The 14,042-nt window shown below is 49.1% G+C and overlaps 1 protein-coding gene across 2 annotated transcripts in view; it reads left to right on the top strand.

The window, feature by feature from the left end:
* Nucleotides 1-3,699: 3,699 nt before the first annotated feature.
* Nucleotides 3,700-14,042, top strand: part of CREBBP (CREB binding protein) — a 131,028-nt gene continuing 120,685 nt past the window's right edge. The window contains exon 1 of one of the 2 annotated variants that reach the window (XM_070568614.1): nt 3,700-4,040. In XM_070568614.1, coding sequence (XP_070424715.1) covers nt 3,956-4,040 — 85 coding nt within the window. In that variant the 5' untranslated portion in view covers nt 3,700-3,955. The remainder of the gene's footprint in view (nt 4,041-14,042) is intronic. The other variant, XM_070568615.1, reaches the window with a different exon arrangement.

Genomic DNA, 14,042 nt, shown 5'->3' on the forward strand with positions numbered 1-14,042 from the left:
ACTGAGCATCACGTTTTTAAGGTTCACCCATGTCATAGCATGTACTGCATGGCTGAATAATATTCCATCGTGTGGATATAACACGTTAATCCATTTTATCCAGTTGATGGATTCAAATGGACTTTCCTCAGGAAACTTTTCCTGATTTATCTCTACCCCTCGCTCCTCAGCTGGTCCCTCCTCGCCTCATTCTCTCGGCCCCTGAGCATTCTGTAAACGGGCATTCATTGATCCTACAGCCTCTGAGACCTGAAGGAGTAGGCGGCCTTAGGTTTGCAACCCAGGTGAGCCTCTGAATGGCTGAGCGACTTGCCCTCCTCTGGGCTTCATTTCCTCATCTACAAAATGAGGACAATGATATTTCCTCCCAGGACTGCAGAAAGTACGGATCCAAGTGTGGCAGAGTGTCCTGGCATACAGAAGGCACTCAACAGTGTTGGGTCTCTTTCATCTGTGTTGACACTGATCTCTAGCTAAGGGTGTGCAGGCAGGAACCATACTTCCTTTCTGGTTATTCTCCCACCAATGTCTGAACACGGTGTTCTTGGATGAGAGTCAGACCAAGGAGAGAAAAACTAGAAAGGAAAGGAAAAGCGGATATCAGGAAATACCAGAGGAACTGATCAAAATGATACAAATGAGATAGAAAAAGGGACTGCAGAGCAGGTATGTTTTAGGATTGAGCAGAAAGAATATGGGGTTTGGCGTTTGTAGACTTGTGTTTCAGGCCTGGCCCTGACATGTCCAGATCATTTACCCCTGGGTCATTTGGACTGGGTCCCCTCAGTTTCTCCCTCTGTAAAATGGGCATGACCTCTGCCATAGCTGCCCACTGATGGGGGGATGGCACAAACTCATGTGCACACGGCTGCGTAAACCATTTACTGAGGGAACCCAAGGGCCAGGTGGTGCTCCAAGGCAGGCCGTGGCTGAGGTCTCTGGGTAACCTGACACACTGTCCCCTCTGCAGGGGAGTGGCCTGGAGCTGCCTCAGGCTGGAGCTCACCCTTCTCAGTGGCCTGGAGGCCTCTAGACTTGGGGACCTGACAGTGTTCATTCACTTACTCATTCATCAGATTTTACAAACCTACTCTTGCAGGGCACTGTACTATGACTAGGACACGGCCCTTGCCCTCAAGGGGCCCACAGACTTGTGGTGACAGGGACACACAGCACATTCAGATACAGGGCGCTGCCAGCCCTATGTTGCTCTATGACTCGATCCACTTCTCACCTTCCTGTGCAAACTGGCTTCTTGCCTACTTCTGTTTATGATTTCCAGGGCTTGCGATGTGGCCTCGTTGAATACATAGGGATTTCCTTCTTTATTCTTTCTTTCTTTCTTTCTTCTCTTCTATCTCTGCTCTCAGGAGATTCTCAAGGGATATTTGATGGGTAAATAAAAACATGAATGGATTGAAAAAAAAAATGACAGTGTGAGGTGTGCCCTCACACAGTTCTGCCCAGAATGCTGTGGAAGTCCTGAAGTGGGCTAGGAGGGCTTCCTGGAGTAGGTGACATTTGAACTGCGTCTTGGAGGACAAGTTACAGTTTGCCAGGCATATGTATTCTTAGTACAGGGAACAGCATTTGCAAAAGCATAACAAGGTCTGAATGATAAGAACTTCCAAGTGGCTGAGTGGGTGTGGGGACAGTGATGCTGGAGTGAGGGATGGAAAGTGGAACGGACAGATGCAAGGGGCAGGTGGCGGTGGGGGGGGGATTACAAGATTTTGAACAATATAGATACATAGAAAAAAGTAGAAAGATAACTCTTTTGGTATATATATTTTAAACAGACTATACATATGTTTTTTTTTTTAAACAGACTATATATAGAGAGTCTTTTTTTTTTTTCCTTTTTTCCCGTGTGTAGGAGATATTTGTTTTAAACAGAGTTCTTTCTCTCTTTTTCCAGGAAGTTAACTCTAGCACTGCGGGGAAGGAATGTGGCGCGCAAGGGAGACTTAAGTGGGAAGCTGCCACCGGAGCCACCCGGCCGATGCGGGGCGACTCCGAGGCAGATGGGATGGGGAGAAAGGGCTGTTTCCTGGGTGGAGGACGTGAGGAGTCTGGCTGCGTGGTGGTGGAGGGAAGAAGGAGTCTGCGCGCTCACAAGTTTCTGGCTCGGGAACGGGTTTGCTGGTGACACCTTTCAGATGAAGACTTCAGGACTTGGGGAGGAAGCGCGGGCACGCTTTCAGGGGCAGATAACAAACTGAGCTGTGAACACCTTAGAGTTTTGGGGAACCGTCCCGCGGGCAGTGGCCACGGAGCCGCTCTCCCTCGCACCCACACCTGTCTGCGGCACCTGCTGGGGGCCAGGTGGCGTCGGGGCGGGAGCGGCGCGGGACGGCGAGGCCCTCAGCCGGGATGCAAGGGGCCCTCCGGGTCTGGCGCAGACGACCGCGCCCCTGCCCGGGGGGCAGCGCTCGCCCCCTGCCCGTGCAGGGGAGGGTGTCTGACGGGGGCCCCGTCGCCTCGGGCTGGGGAAGAGGTGCTCAGGAGTCTCGCGCCCCCCCTCACTTCATGTGAGGAGGGGAAGTTCGATTCCCAGCCCTGCCACTTCCTGCCTCAGTTTCCCCATCAGCACACGCTCGCAGCGAGACCCTAGGGCGGTCTGTGACCTGCAAAGGCCACGACACATCGCTGGCTTTCGCCGAGGGGAAGTGGCCAGGCCTGACTCGGATCGCCCCCGACATCGCGGGCAGGGACGTGAGGAGCTGGGACCGGGCAGAATCGCCCCAGAGCGATGGGCGGGCTAGACCGGCGCCGACTCCGCGCTTGAGGGCCCGGCTCGCGGCCAGGCCGCCGCCCACGGCCCTCGCCGGGCCCAGCAGCCCAGTCGCGGTGGGAACAAAAGTGGCGGCGGGGCCCGGCGCCCGAGGTCCCACAGGCCGAGCTGCAGCCCCGCCACCCCACGCACCGAGGCCGCGCCTTCGGCCCTTTCCGCCCGAGCGCGCTCGGCTCTTTCCGCCGCGGCCGGCGCAGGTGGAGGGGGCGGGGCGGGGGCCGTGCGTGGTGACGCCGCGGGGGGGTGACGCACCGGCGTGCCCCGCCCCCTCCCCCTCCCCGTTCAGGCTCTGGAAAGAGAAGAAAAAAAACTTTCTTTTTTTTTTAATTGAGGAATCAACAGCCGCCATCTTGTCGCGGACCCGACCGGGGCTTCGAGCGCGATCTACTCGGCCCCGCCGGTCCCGGGCCCCACAACCGCCCGCGCACCCCGCTCCGCCCGGCCGGCCCGCTCCGCCCGGCCCTCGGCGCCCGCTCCGGCGGCCCCGCTCGCCTCTCGGCTCGGCCTCCCGGAGCCGCGGCGGCGGCGGCGGCGGCGGCGGCGGCAGCGGCGGCGGCGGAACGGGGGGTGGGGGGGCCGCGGCGGCGGCGGCGGCGGCGCCCCCGCTTCGCGCATTGTTTTTCCTCGCGGCGGCGGCGGCGGCGGGCCGCGGGCGGGGAGCGGAGCCCGGAGCCCCCCGGTCGTCGGGCCGCGAGCGAATTAATTAAGTGGGGCGCGGGGGGGGAGCGAGGCGGCGGCGCGGCGGCGGCACCATGTTCCCGGGGAGTGCCTGAGCCGCCCGGCCGGGCGCCGTCGCTGCCAGCCGGGCCCGGGGGAGCGGCCGGGCCGCCGGGGCGCCCCCGCCGCGGAGTGTCGCGCTCGGGAGGCGGGCAGGGGATGAGGGGGCCGCGGCCGGCGGCGGCGGCGGCGGCGGCGGCCGGGGGCGGGCGGTGAGCGCTGCGGGGCGCTGTTGCTGTGGCTGAGATTTGGCCGCCGCCTCCCCCACCCGGCCCTGCGCCCTCCCTCTCCCTCGGCGCTCGCTCGCTCGCTCGCGGCCCGCGGCTCCAGGCTCGCGCTCGCTCCTCTCCCCTCGCAGCCGGCCGGGGCCGGCGCCGACCCCCGCCCCGGAGCCTCGCCGGCCCCGCCGCCCGCGCTTGGGGCTGTTTTCGCGAGCAGGTGAAAATGGCCGAGAACTTGCTGGACGGACCGCCCAACCCCAAACGAGCCAAACTCAGCTCGCCCGGCTTCTCGGCGAATGACAGCACAGGTGAGGAGGGGGCCGGGCGGGGGCGGGGGCCCGGGGGTCGCTGTCGGCTGCCCCGGAGGGGAGTGCCCGCGGAGACCGGAGCTCGGTGGGCGTGCGGAGCCCCTTCCCGGGACCCCCGCCGGAGAGGGGGAAGTTTGCGGGCAGACTGTCGTGGGGCCCGAGTGGGGCGGCACATGCCCGGTGCGCTCGCGTTTCCCGCAGTTGGGGAGACCGAGTGGCACTTGCAGGGAGAAAAGTAAAGTGGAGCGTGGCGATCCCGTCCGCCTCCCTCTGCCGCCGTGTGTCGACACACGCGTGGCCGTCTGGAGGGATGACAGCGGAGGGGACGTTTGATGGTTAGAGAAGGAAAGAGTGCGGCCAAAAGGGGACCCGAAGTGTTTTCTGGATTGGTAGCGCATCCACAGCGCGGCGGCCAGAAGACGCTCAGAGCAGGAGCCAGCCTGTGAGTTACGACTTAGAAGTTTCTTGGAATGTTCTCCTTGGGAAAAGGCTCAGTAGTTAATGGAAGGATCCTTGTCGTTTGGTCACCTAAGTCATTCCGTTTTTCACCACCCCAGACTTCGTTAGCAAGCTGTCATAAAAGGGGCTGTATGTAGTGTGTTTAATTTCACGTGCGTAGCTTTAAAAGAAAGTTAAACAGGCAGATTCATTTGGGCTGCAATTGCCGTTTGAGCTTTTGTTGCTTTTACAGTCTAGGTGTCTAAAAAATTATGTTAATATAGGAATTGCAGTTTTTTAGAAAGAAAACTTAAGCAGGATACTGAATAAATCATCCTTTTTCTCATTAAACGGCTTCCGTGAAAACTTTCTTAGGTAATCAGTAATCATATCAGTTCCCTGAGAAGTATTTTAGTTTTCTGTTCGTGTAATAGTTCTGGCTGCTTCTGGGCTGGTTCATCATGAACGAGTTGCATTTCCTCTTTCAGAGCTCTGCTTTGCAATAGAAACTTGTGCGCTGCTGCGAACGTTCAGTCTCCAGCGCAGCTTGCACTTCTCCTGTAGGGTCTTGCAGTAGCAGCATCTGAAAATTTAATGAATGGGCCCAAATTGAATTATATTGCTGCAGCAATGCCTTCAGATTTGTAGTAGACACAGCTGTTCAGCTTGTGCAAATATTTCTGTGACTGACCACTAGCGTACTTCTATGAGTACGCTAACAGATATAAAAATCTGTTTCTCCTGTTGAAACAAAACTTGAATTTTGTGACTTGAGTTTTACTACAATTCCTAGGATATTAATGTAGAAGTGAAAGAAACAATTGTTTTTCACAAACCAGTCATAAGGAGATTCTTGTCTAGTTAAAATTTGTTAAACAGTGGGGAGGAATAAATAAATCTCATGATATATGAAAGTCACTAATATTCTTTTTTTGAAAACTGATCGAGTTGAGTTTGATGTTAATTTCGTAAAATCAGCTTACCTGAAGTGAGAAATGTGGGAACAACCACAATGTAAATGTCCTTTTGCTGCAGAGCAGATCTCCTTTGCTTTGTTACTCTTACCATGTTTGAGTGAAAAGTCTTTAATCAAATGAAACATAGATCATTGTAGGCAAGTTCAGCTTTGAAGCCTGTCCTCTGAACTGGTCACTTTTGAATGGCTTTGCAGTTTGCTCTTGTTGAATAAGGTTATTGCAGATTTTGTTTTGTAAAGAGGGACAAATTGGTAACACGAGACTTAACAAAAAGGCTTGTCCCACTATATATCCAGCTGTTTCCAGGACGCCCAAAGGATGGCCTTTTGGGTGGTTCCGTTATTGGATGATCAGATATTTACTTAATATTCTGCTAATCACAACCGTGTATGTCAGAAAGGATTCTCCACACTTGACCACTTTTTTCCCTTCCTTTCCAATTTTGACCCTCGTAAATTAAATTTTTACTTTTCCAAATGTGGAACCAAAAAGTCAGTTTTTAATAGCTCTGATTTAAATAATCCACAGAATAAAATTCACGATCACACTTATGCCCTGTCCTTGGTTACACGTTCATCACGATCATGGAGGGGTTCTGGTGAAAAGGTCTGTCAGTGTGGGGGGCCAAGGAAGGGATCGTGGTTGAGCACATTTAACAAGGTACAGCCTTGTCTCCAGTAACTACTAGTCTAAGAGATCTTAAGCATGTTTATTAAGCAAATAAAGAACTAAGGGATTAAATTACATACAGTCAAAGGAGTGAAGGCATTTGCTTATATAGGAAAGTGGAGAAAGACCTGGCAATAATGTTCTTAAGAGACTCAACCTTGTTTCAGTGATATGTGTGTTTGGGGCTTCCAGGAGAAAATTGGGCCAGGTGGAGCAAGGTGTGTTCCCTGCTCATATGATAACATTTGAGGGAGGGGGGCTCTGTGCATGGGAATTGCCGAGGGCTTGGGGAGAAGGAGGCCTTGCTGGCCTGAGAAACAAGAATGACTTGAACTGTCACTACGCGGTGCACATCTGTGGGGACTGGCCTGTGGAGCCATGGGTGTCACTTAGACCAGTCTGGGGAGGCTGGCAGTGGGCTGAGAGGAGAACAGGACAGCTGACTGTGGGGAGCTTAGCAGCTGGGGTGCTGCCTGTAGGGCACTTGCAGAATGGCTGGGGTGGGGGGGGATGATGTGCATAAAATACCCCAGTGAGATAAGGCGGCACCTCTTAGTGATAAACGCCAAATGCCATGGCCACTGATGACCAACGGGAGAGGTCACTGAAGGCTGGGGAGCTTGGTTAAGGCTTCTGAGGAGAGCATGCAGAGGAGATGTGGAAATAGGGACTGCGCCCCAAAGGAAGGTAGTGAGAGGAAGAAGGAAAAATAGTTCTTTATACCCCACCCAAGCCTCAGCTTTGGAGTGGCCCAGAATGTGATGGGATCTGATGTTGTTGAAGTAGCATTTTCTTGTTTTACATTGAAGGCTTAAACCCTTTCTCACAAATGTAGTCTTCCTTTACTTGGCACCCTTTGTAAGAAGGTCTTTGTGTTACCAATATATAGTTAGCTGTGTGTTTTGGAAATTTCTTTATTTAATATGTCTAAATTAAAACAGCCTATTAGTGTCTTTCAACAGCAGGGATTCATGACTTAACAGTGTAGGAGAAATAAATATCCAAGCAAGCAGTAGACCTTTTTTTTGGTCTGCTTTATTGAGGCCACATTTACATACAACAAATAGATTATTTATGAAAAAGTTTTTTAAGACTGCTTTCTGAAGGCCGGCCCAGTGGCGTAGAGGTTAAGTTCACACGCTGCACTTCACTGGCTGGGGTTTGCAGGTTTGGATCCCTGGTTTGGACTTAGCACCTCTCATGAAGCAATGCTGTGGCGGCATCCCACATAAAATAGAGGGAGATTGGCACAGATGTTAGCTCAGCGACAGTCTTCCTACCCCCACTCCCCCCAAAAAAAGACTGCCTTCTAAAAGTTGAACAATGGTATATTTCATCCTGCGCTGTATAAGTGTCCCTAAGCAGTTGTGGTTACATTTTATAACGTGAGTCTCTTTAAGTGCAACAGAAAACCACATTTAAAGAAAGCTTGGGGTGAATATAGTTACTAACCAAATACCTTTTACAACAAAATGGTGATCTTTTCTGTATTTGCACAGCTTTACACATCAGAGGTCTTTTCTCCCATCACCTCAGTTTGGTCCTTACAGCAGCCTGTGAGGTAAGAAGGGAAGATACCGTCCTGCCTTTTCTGGGTGAGGAACCACACTTGAGAGAGACAGTCTCCCCAAAGTAGCGTAAAGGGTCAAAACCAGAAGCAAACCTAGATGATTGAAGTAAGTGATTCTATATATTTGTTTTACAAATCTGCATGTGGAAACATGGGATCTGCTTGAATAATAGACCCAGAGACTGCAGTACTTGGCAAGTTCCGATAGTATAGTTCCAGCAAGTGGGTGAAATCCCTACTGGGAAAGTTTGTAACCAGCCGCGCGGGGAGCAGGGCAGGGGCTCCCCGCTTCCTCCTGGTTCTGACGCAGCGGGGTATCATCTGAGGCCTAAACTGTGCTCTCACCTTCATCACAGTGGATAATTGAGAACCAGTCAAGTTATTTCATCTCTTCACTAAGTCCTGACTAAATAGGAAATGTAAGTTTTTGTAGAGACTTCTAGGACTTGTCGTGACTTTGCTTTTTCTTGTTGGAAAAGTAGGGACTTTTTGAGTAACTGCGAGGGGGGCGGGAGCAGTGGCTCCATTGGAAGTTCCTCAGGAGTGGTGGTGGGTAAGTATGAATCCCACCAAGGATGCCTTCAGAGTAGATCAGAAGATTGAGCATCACTCGTGTTTAACGTTGAATTTGATTCTGTAATTCTCAAACATAATTGCAAATGACTTTTAAGGGACTGAGGCTTAATCCTACAGTTAGTTGGAAGCTGATGCTTAGATTCTTAGCCTGTGTTTTTACTGCTTCTGACTTATGCCACTGTAGTTGTCTGACAAAGTATGTGATTACTTGGGGCTGTGTAAGTGCCGACTTTGTGTTTTTAGTGTATTCGAAGACAAAACAGTTAAAAATGATTTTGCCAAAGTAAGCTTTGGCTTGTTAAGAAGAAATGTACCTTATTGTGAGTTGTTGAGAATTAGGAAAGCTTGCTTTAAGCCAGTTTAGTTTTTGGAGTAACATTAGTCAGGACACCACCTGTTTATCTTATTCAGCCCAGCACTTCGAATATACTCCAAGAAACTAGGGGGCATGGAAGAGGTGTTTCTCAAGAAAGGTTTTCTGCTCGAATGAGCTTGGGAACAGCCAAGGAACTTTACTTCAGGCCTTTCCAGCGCCTTAGGGTGCTGATGGGCTGTGAGTTTGGGAGAGAAGGACTATAGTTTGCACTATTCCCCAACTTTTTTTATGTAATACATGGATTGGCAAACTTTTTCTCTAAAGGGCCAGAGGACATATTTTGAGCTTTGCGGGCCATATGGTCTCTGTTGCAGCTACTCAGTGCTGCTGTTTTAGCATGAAAGCAGCCCTGGACAGTACGCACAGAATGAGCGTGGCTGTGTGCCAGTAAAACTAGTAAGACTTTTGTAACAAAACCCAGCAGCCGGGGGATTTGGCCCTTAGGCTGCAGGATGGGACCCTGATGTAATGTGGGACTAATGCTCTGAGGATCCTTTTGGGAACACTGGGCTGCCTGGTTGCCCCAGCCTGGGCCGTCTCTGAAGGCTTTAGGGAACAGAGCAGTCAAACAGCAGTAGCACAGGTTTTCTGAGCACCTACTGTGTGCTGATCTGACCGCTCACCCTGAAGCACGGGGAACAGGGGTGATAAGCCCTTGAGCCCGAGTGAGTAGCATGGTGAGAGAGCAGAGTCTGGGAAGACTTCAGAGCTCATGGGAGCCCCTTTCTTGGTCTTTCTTGTTCCTCTGTAACAGTTTTACGTACTTCTTAATTTAAAATCATGTCAGCTTTTTTAAAAACTCAGTTAATTAAAGTGATTATTTTGTTCTTTTGCTTTTCATTGGCCCCAGTAACCCACACAGCATTTCCTTCTTATTTTGTCATCATATGCCCTTGACATCCACACCTTCCTGTGAAACTTGAAGGTGAGCAGCTCCATGAGAGCTTGTGAGAGCTTTTCACAGCCATATTCCCATAGCTGGGAGCAGCGCCTGGCACATACTAGGCCCTCCGGAGACAGTTGAGGGAATGGATAAATGAATGTGCGGAATATATATCCTTCAAAGTTCTCATTGTTTTTCTCCTAAGATTGTGCTTTTAATCTAGTTGCCACACATCTTAGAGTCTGTTCTTCCTGATCCCACTTTCCCTCGAGATACAGATATGCACCTATGTGTTCTCACCTGGGGACCAGCCTGGCCGGCCTTAGGAGTGCTCGGGCCAGGGTCTGTTTGGGGCGCTCAAAGGCTGCTTGGGCAGCCCTTGCTGGTGGCAGCACCAGCTGTGGTGTTGATGGACAATGTGGGACATGAAAGCACTAGCTTTGAGCCAGGCAGAGTGGGTGCAGTTTCCCTTCCCCTCTCGCTAGCATTATGTTATATCAACTCTCTGAGCCTCAGTTTCCTCATCTGTAAAACAGAGATAATAGCAAGTCCCATCTCAGAGGGTGGTTATGAGGGTAGAGTGAGATGATGTGTGAAGAGTGCCTGATCTGGAGTAAATGCTCAGTGCGTGGCAGCTGGCACCACCCTTCCCAGGGAATGTGGGTGCGCCCTGTAGTCCAGACTCACTGGGCAGGCAGATCTGTTGTAGTGTAGCCCACTCAGTGAGTATATAGCCAGGAATTCTATAATCAATACTATTGGTTTTTGCCTCCATTTTCAGTTGTAGTTTTTAAGAGAAACCTAATGGCCGTGAAATTTTAAAATTACAAAAACTTAAGTAATGTCTTGTGTTCTGAAAATTCTTACTAATTTCGAAGCCTATTTAGTGGACTGCTTAAGCAGCAAGTGAATATGTGATTCTGTTTCATTACTGTGTATATTACAATTCAGTCTGAGATACTCCTTAGGCAGTAGCAATGTGCAAAGGATTCTGATCGATGCCTTGGAGTAGCTTAGAACTGTTGACAAGACTTAAGACAAAACTTGAGAAAAGAATGCAAAATACAATCAAGGGCCAACATGCACAAATCGGGGCAATCTGAAGAGGCCTTTGTTTGTTCATCTGCTGTTTACTGAATGCCTGTGTGCAGAAGCCCAGGGCTGGGTGTCTGAGTGGGGGGTAGCAAGCTGAGACGAGCCATGGGGATGGATGAGTGGGCCTTGGCTAAGAGAAAGAAGCACACACCAGGAGTAGCCTGGTGGGCCCTCCGTGCTTCTGTACTCTGGTGCCTCCTGGGCCTCTCCTGCTGAGCCGGAGGGAGGAGCCAGGCAACTAGGGAAGCCTGTTGATTTTCCGGGCCTTCTGCATTGTTGGGAAGAGTGCTGGGCCACTCACAGCAGTTTTGTCTCCGTTGGTGTGATCATGGTCTGGGGCTCTCCTCTGAGTCCTCTCTGATTGTCCCATACAGTCTCTTATAAGCTCTCTGATCTCTGGCAGTGCCCTCTGGTTTCAGCACATGTGCTTTCTGTTCCCTCAGCCCACTCTGAGGCCTTTTCCTATTGGTGTAGCCCTCCTCAGCATACTCTTCCACGCCTGATGGGCTCCTTGGGTCTGGCATCATTGTCCACAGCTACTCGAGAAAGGGGTGCCAAACTTTCCCAATGCAGTCTTAAGGTTAGCTTTTAGGAACATTCTCACATTGCAGCAAATCATTGATGCAAAAATGTAAGGCCTTAATCTGGCTTGGTAGCAGAGTGGTTAAATTTCGCCCTCTCTGCTTCAGTGGCCCGGGTTTGCAGGTTTGGATCCCAGGCATGGACCTACACTGCTCATCAAGCCATGCTGTGGTGGTGTCTCACATACATAATAGAGGAAGATGGGCACAGATGTTAGCTCAGGGCCACTCTTCCTCAGAAAAAAAAAGGAAAGAAGTGTAAGGCGTTGTGCCACTGCCTGTCGGGGGTTATCTACACATTCGACTTTACATGGGGGGCGAGGGGCTGATGCACTGACAGGAGTGCTGGAGTAGAGCCATGCACAGGGTCCTACGGGAGCAGAGCAGAGGTTGCCCAGCTCGAGCTTTGACTTGAAGAGACGTGAATCACTCAGATTTGGGGGAGAGCTCTTCAGACATGTGAAAGGCATAGAAGTAAGCATAAGTGGCTCTTTTTTTCCTGGTTCTTAGTATAGAGAATGACTGTTGTTGTCTTTGAAAAACTGCCTTCAAGGTGTTTTCTGGTTCTACATTTGGGAAGCAAGGCTATTTTTGAGCTCTTTGTCTAAAAATCGAATTCCTTTCTTTTAAAACCTTAGAAAAACGTGGCTATCATCCCGTGTGACATCCCCCCCTTGTTTAATTTCCATTAATCAACAGAAATGTTTAGTTGATCCATTGCTAAGAATAGTAAAATCTAACGGTGAAAAAAATTTCACTTGATTAAATCTGACTTTCCTATTTCTAAGTGTCCCATCTGATACTGTTTAAAAATCTCTTGATTTGCCAGTCTTTGTAATATGCTGTGCCTTACTGTATCTTGTCTGTTTCTTAATAGTTGTAGCTGTTTAATGGGGTTGTACAGTTCTGTAAAGTAAATTCCTTTCATAATTCAAAAGCTTCTCTTTGCACTTCCCCCCAAATTTTTTGGATTTTCCCTATCAAAATAGCACCTATACGTGTTTTAACTTTGTAATTAGAATAACCAATGAAATAGCAAGAAAAATAAGGTACTGTTCTTTACGATAGCCTATAGAGAGGCTTGTGCAATATTTAAATAAGCATATTTTGTTATTTGATTACAAACTGAGTGATACTCAGGAACTATAGAAATCTATCAAATAATCAGGATTTGCTTTGGCAATTATGGACTATAAGAGCTTGACCCAGTTCCTTTGGATTAAAATATTTTGAGTGTTTGTCACCTGATTAAAAGTAGAACCTTCTAACCATGACTCAGAGTTGAAGGAAATGTCAGAGCTTTTTATACTGGGAGGCGGGCGCTGTGGTCATAAGGAAGGAGCCCTGGCCTCCGCTCAGATGGGACGCCGAATCTTGGCACCCAGCTCATCAGTTCTGTGACTTGGGCCAGTGACTTTACATTTGAGCTGGGGAAGGGGGTGGGGGAAGGTCTTATCTCTAAAAGGGATTTTTTCCCCTAGAATTTTCTATTTCTTCTCACTTGATTAGCTTTGTCCTGGTATGTAGCAGGTTGCAGCAGCTATGATTTTTTAATTGTGTGGGGAATATTAGATGTCACCTGCCTCTCAGGCTGGTGAGTATTGGGATGATGTAGGTGAGGGGTCTGACTGAGAACCAGATCCCTGGAAGTTTCTCCCTGAGTAAGTGGGAAGATGCTGCCCCTGCCTGTTTCCTTCTAGCAGCAGAGCTGGTGTAGTCTTGGTACCAGCTTGCAAAAGAACGAGTTAGAAGCTGAGATTCGGGAGTCCTACAACACTTTACGCAGTCTGTGTTTGAAGTTAAAAACTGTTCTTTATTGGAAAATTGAACTCGTAATTGAACTGTTTTCCTAGTATTGTTTCAGAACAAGGACATGATTTAGTTTAGGACTTAGAGAAAAAGGAAAAGTGAGTATGGAGAAATTATAAAAATAGTCTTTCTATTTTAGGAAACAGAGTTAGGGGAGAAAATGGCCTTGGGATCACACTGTCCACTTCAGTCAGGGCGATTGGTTGAAAGAAACGTCAACGAACTTTAATTTTCTCTTTAGTTCAGCTCCCACTGATCTTGAAAGGAACGGATTCAGCCCCTCACTGTATTTTAGGGGTTTTCTCTTCATACAGATTCTGTAATAGGGAGTTATTTTAATGGAGTTTACTGTTTTTCCATTCTCCTAGATATTTTACGTGTGGTAATTTATGATTCTGCTAGTAAAAATTGTCTGATGGTGGGCAAAGAATTTCCCCCCAATCTGGGGGTATCTTTACATTAAATCTTATTTACATTTTATTTAGTAAACAACTTGTGTTGAAAGTAACAAAAAGGCATAAAGTATTGATAGATCTTCTGTGTCATTTTGGTTGTGCCTCTGATAGTATATTGGGATTGGTTTTTGTTTGAAGAGCACAAGCTGCCCAGAGTTGAATACTCTTTAAAAAAATCTCTGAGGGAATCATTCTAATTATCGCGAGAATTCAGAGTTTTAGCTTGCTCTGGTGACTTTCTCAGTCTTTGAAAGTTTAAGGAAAAACTGATTCCTTCCCACCAGTGAGAGGGTGGGTTTGGACATTTCCTTTGGTTGAAGTGCTGGTGTGCTCGTGGTAATCTCTAGGTCAGCACTGTCCAGTAGAACGCCCTGTGATGATGAACATGTCCTCGGTCAGCACTGCCCAGTGCTGGAGCCACTAGCCACTGTGGCTCTTGAGCACTTGCACTGTTACTAATGTGACTCAGGAACTAAAATTTAAATTTTATTAACTTTAATTAATGTAAATGTAAATAGCCACATGTGACTATTGGCTACTGTATTGTACAGCACAGCCCTAAGTACACTTTAT

The sequence above is a fragment of the Equus przewalskii genome, chromosome 12, assembly GCF_037783145.1.
Source record: "Equus przewalskii isolate Varuska chromosome 12, EquPr2, whole genome shotgun sequence".
NCBI classification, from domain to species: Eukaryota; Metazoa; Chordata; class Mammalia; order Perissodactyla; family Equidae; genus Equus; species Equus przewalskii.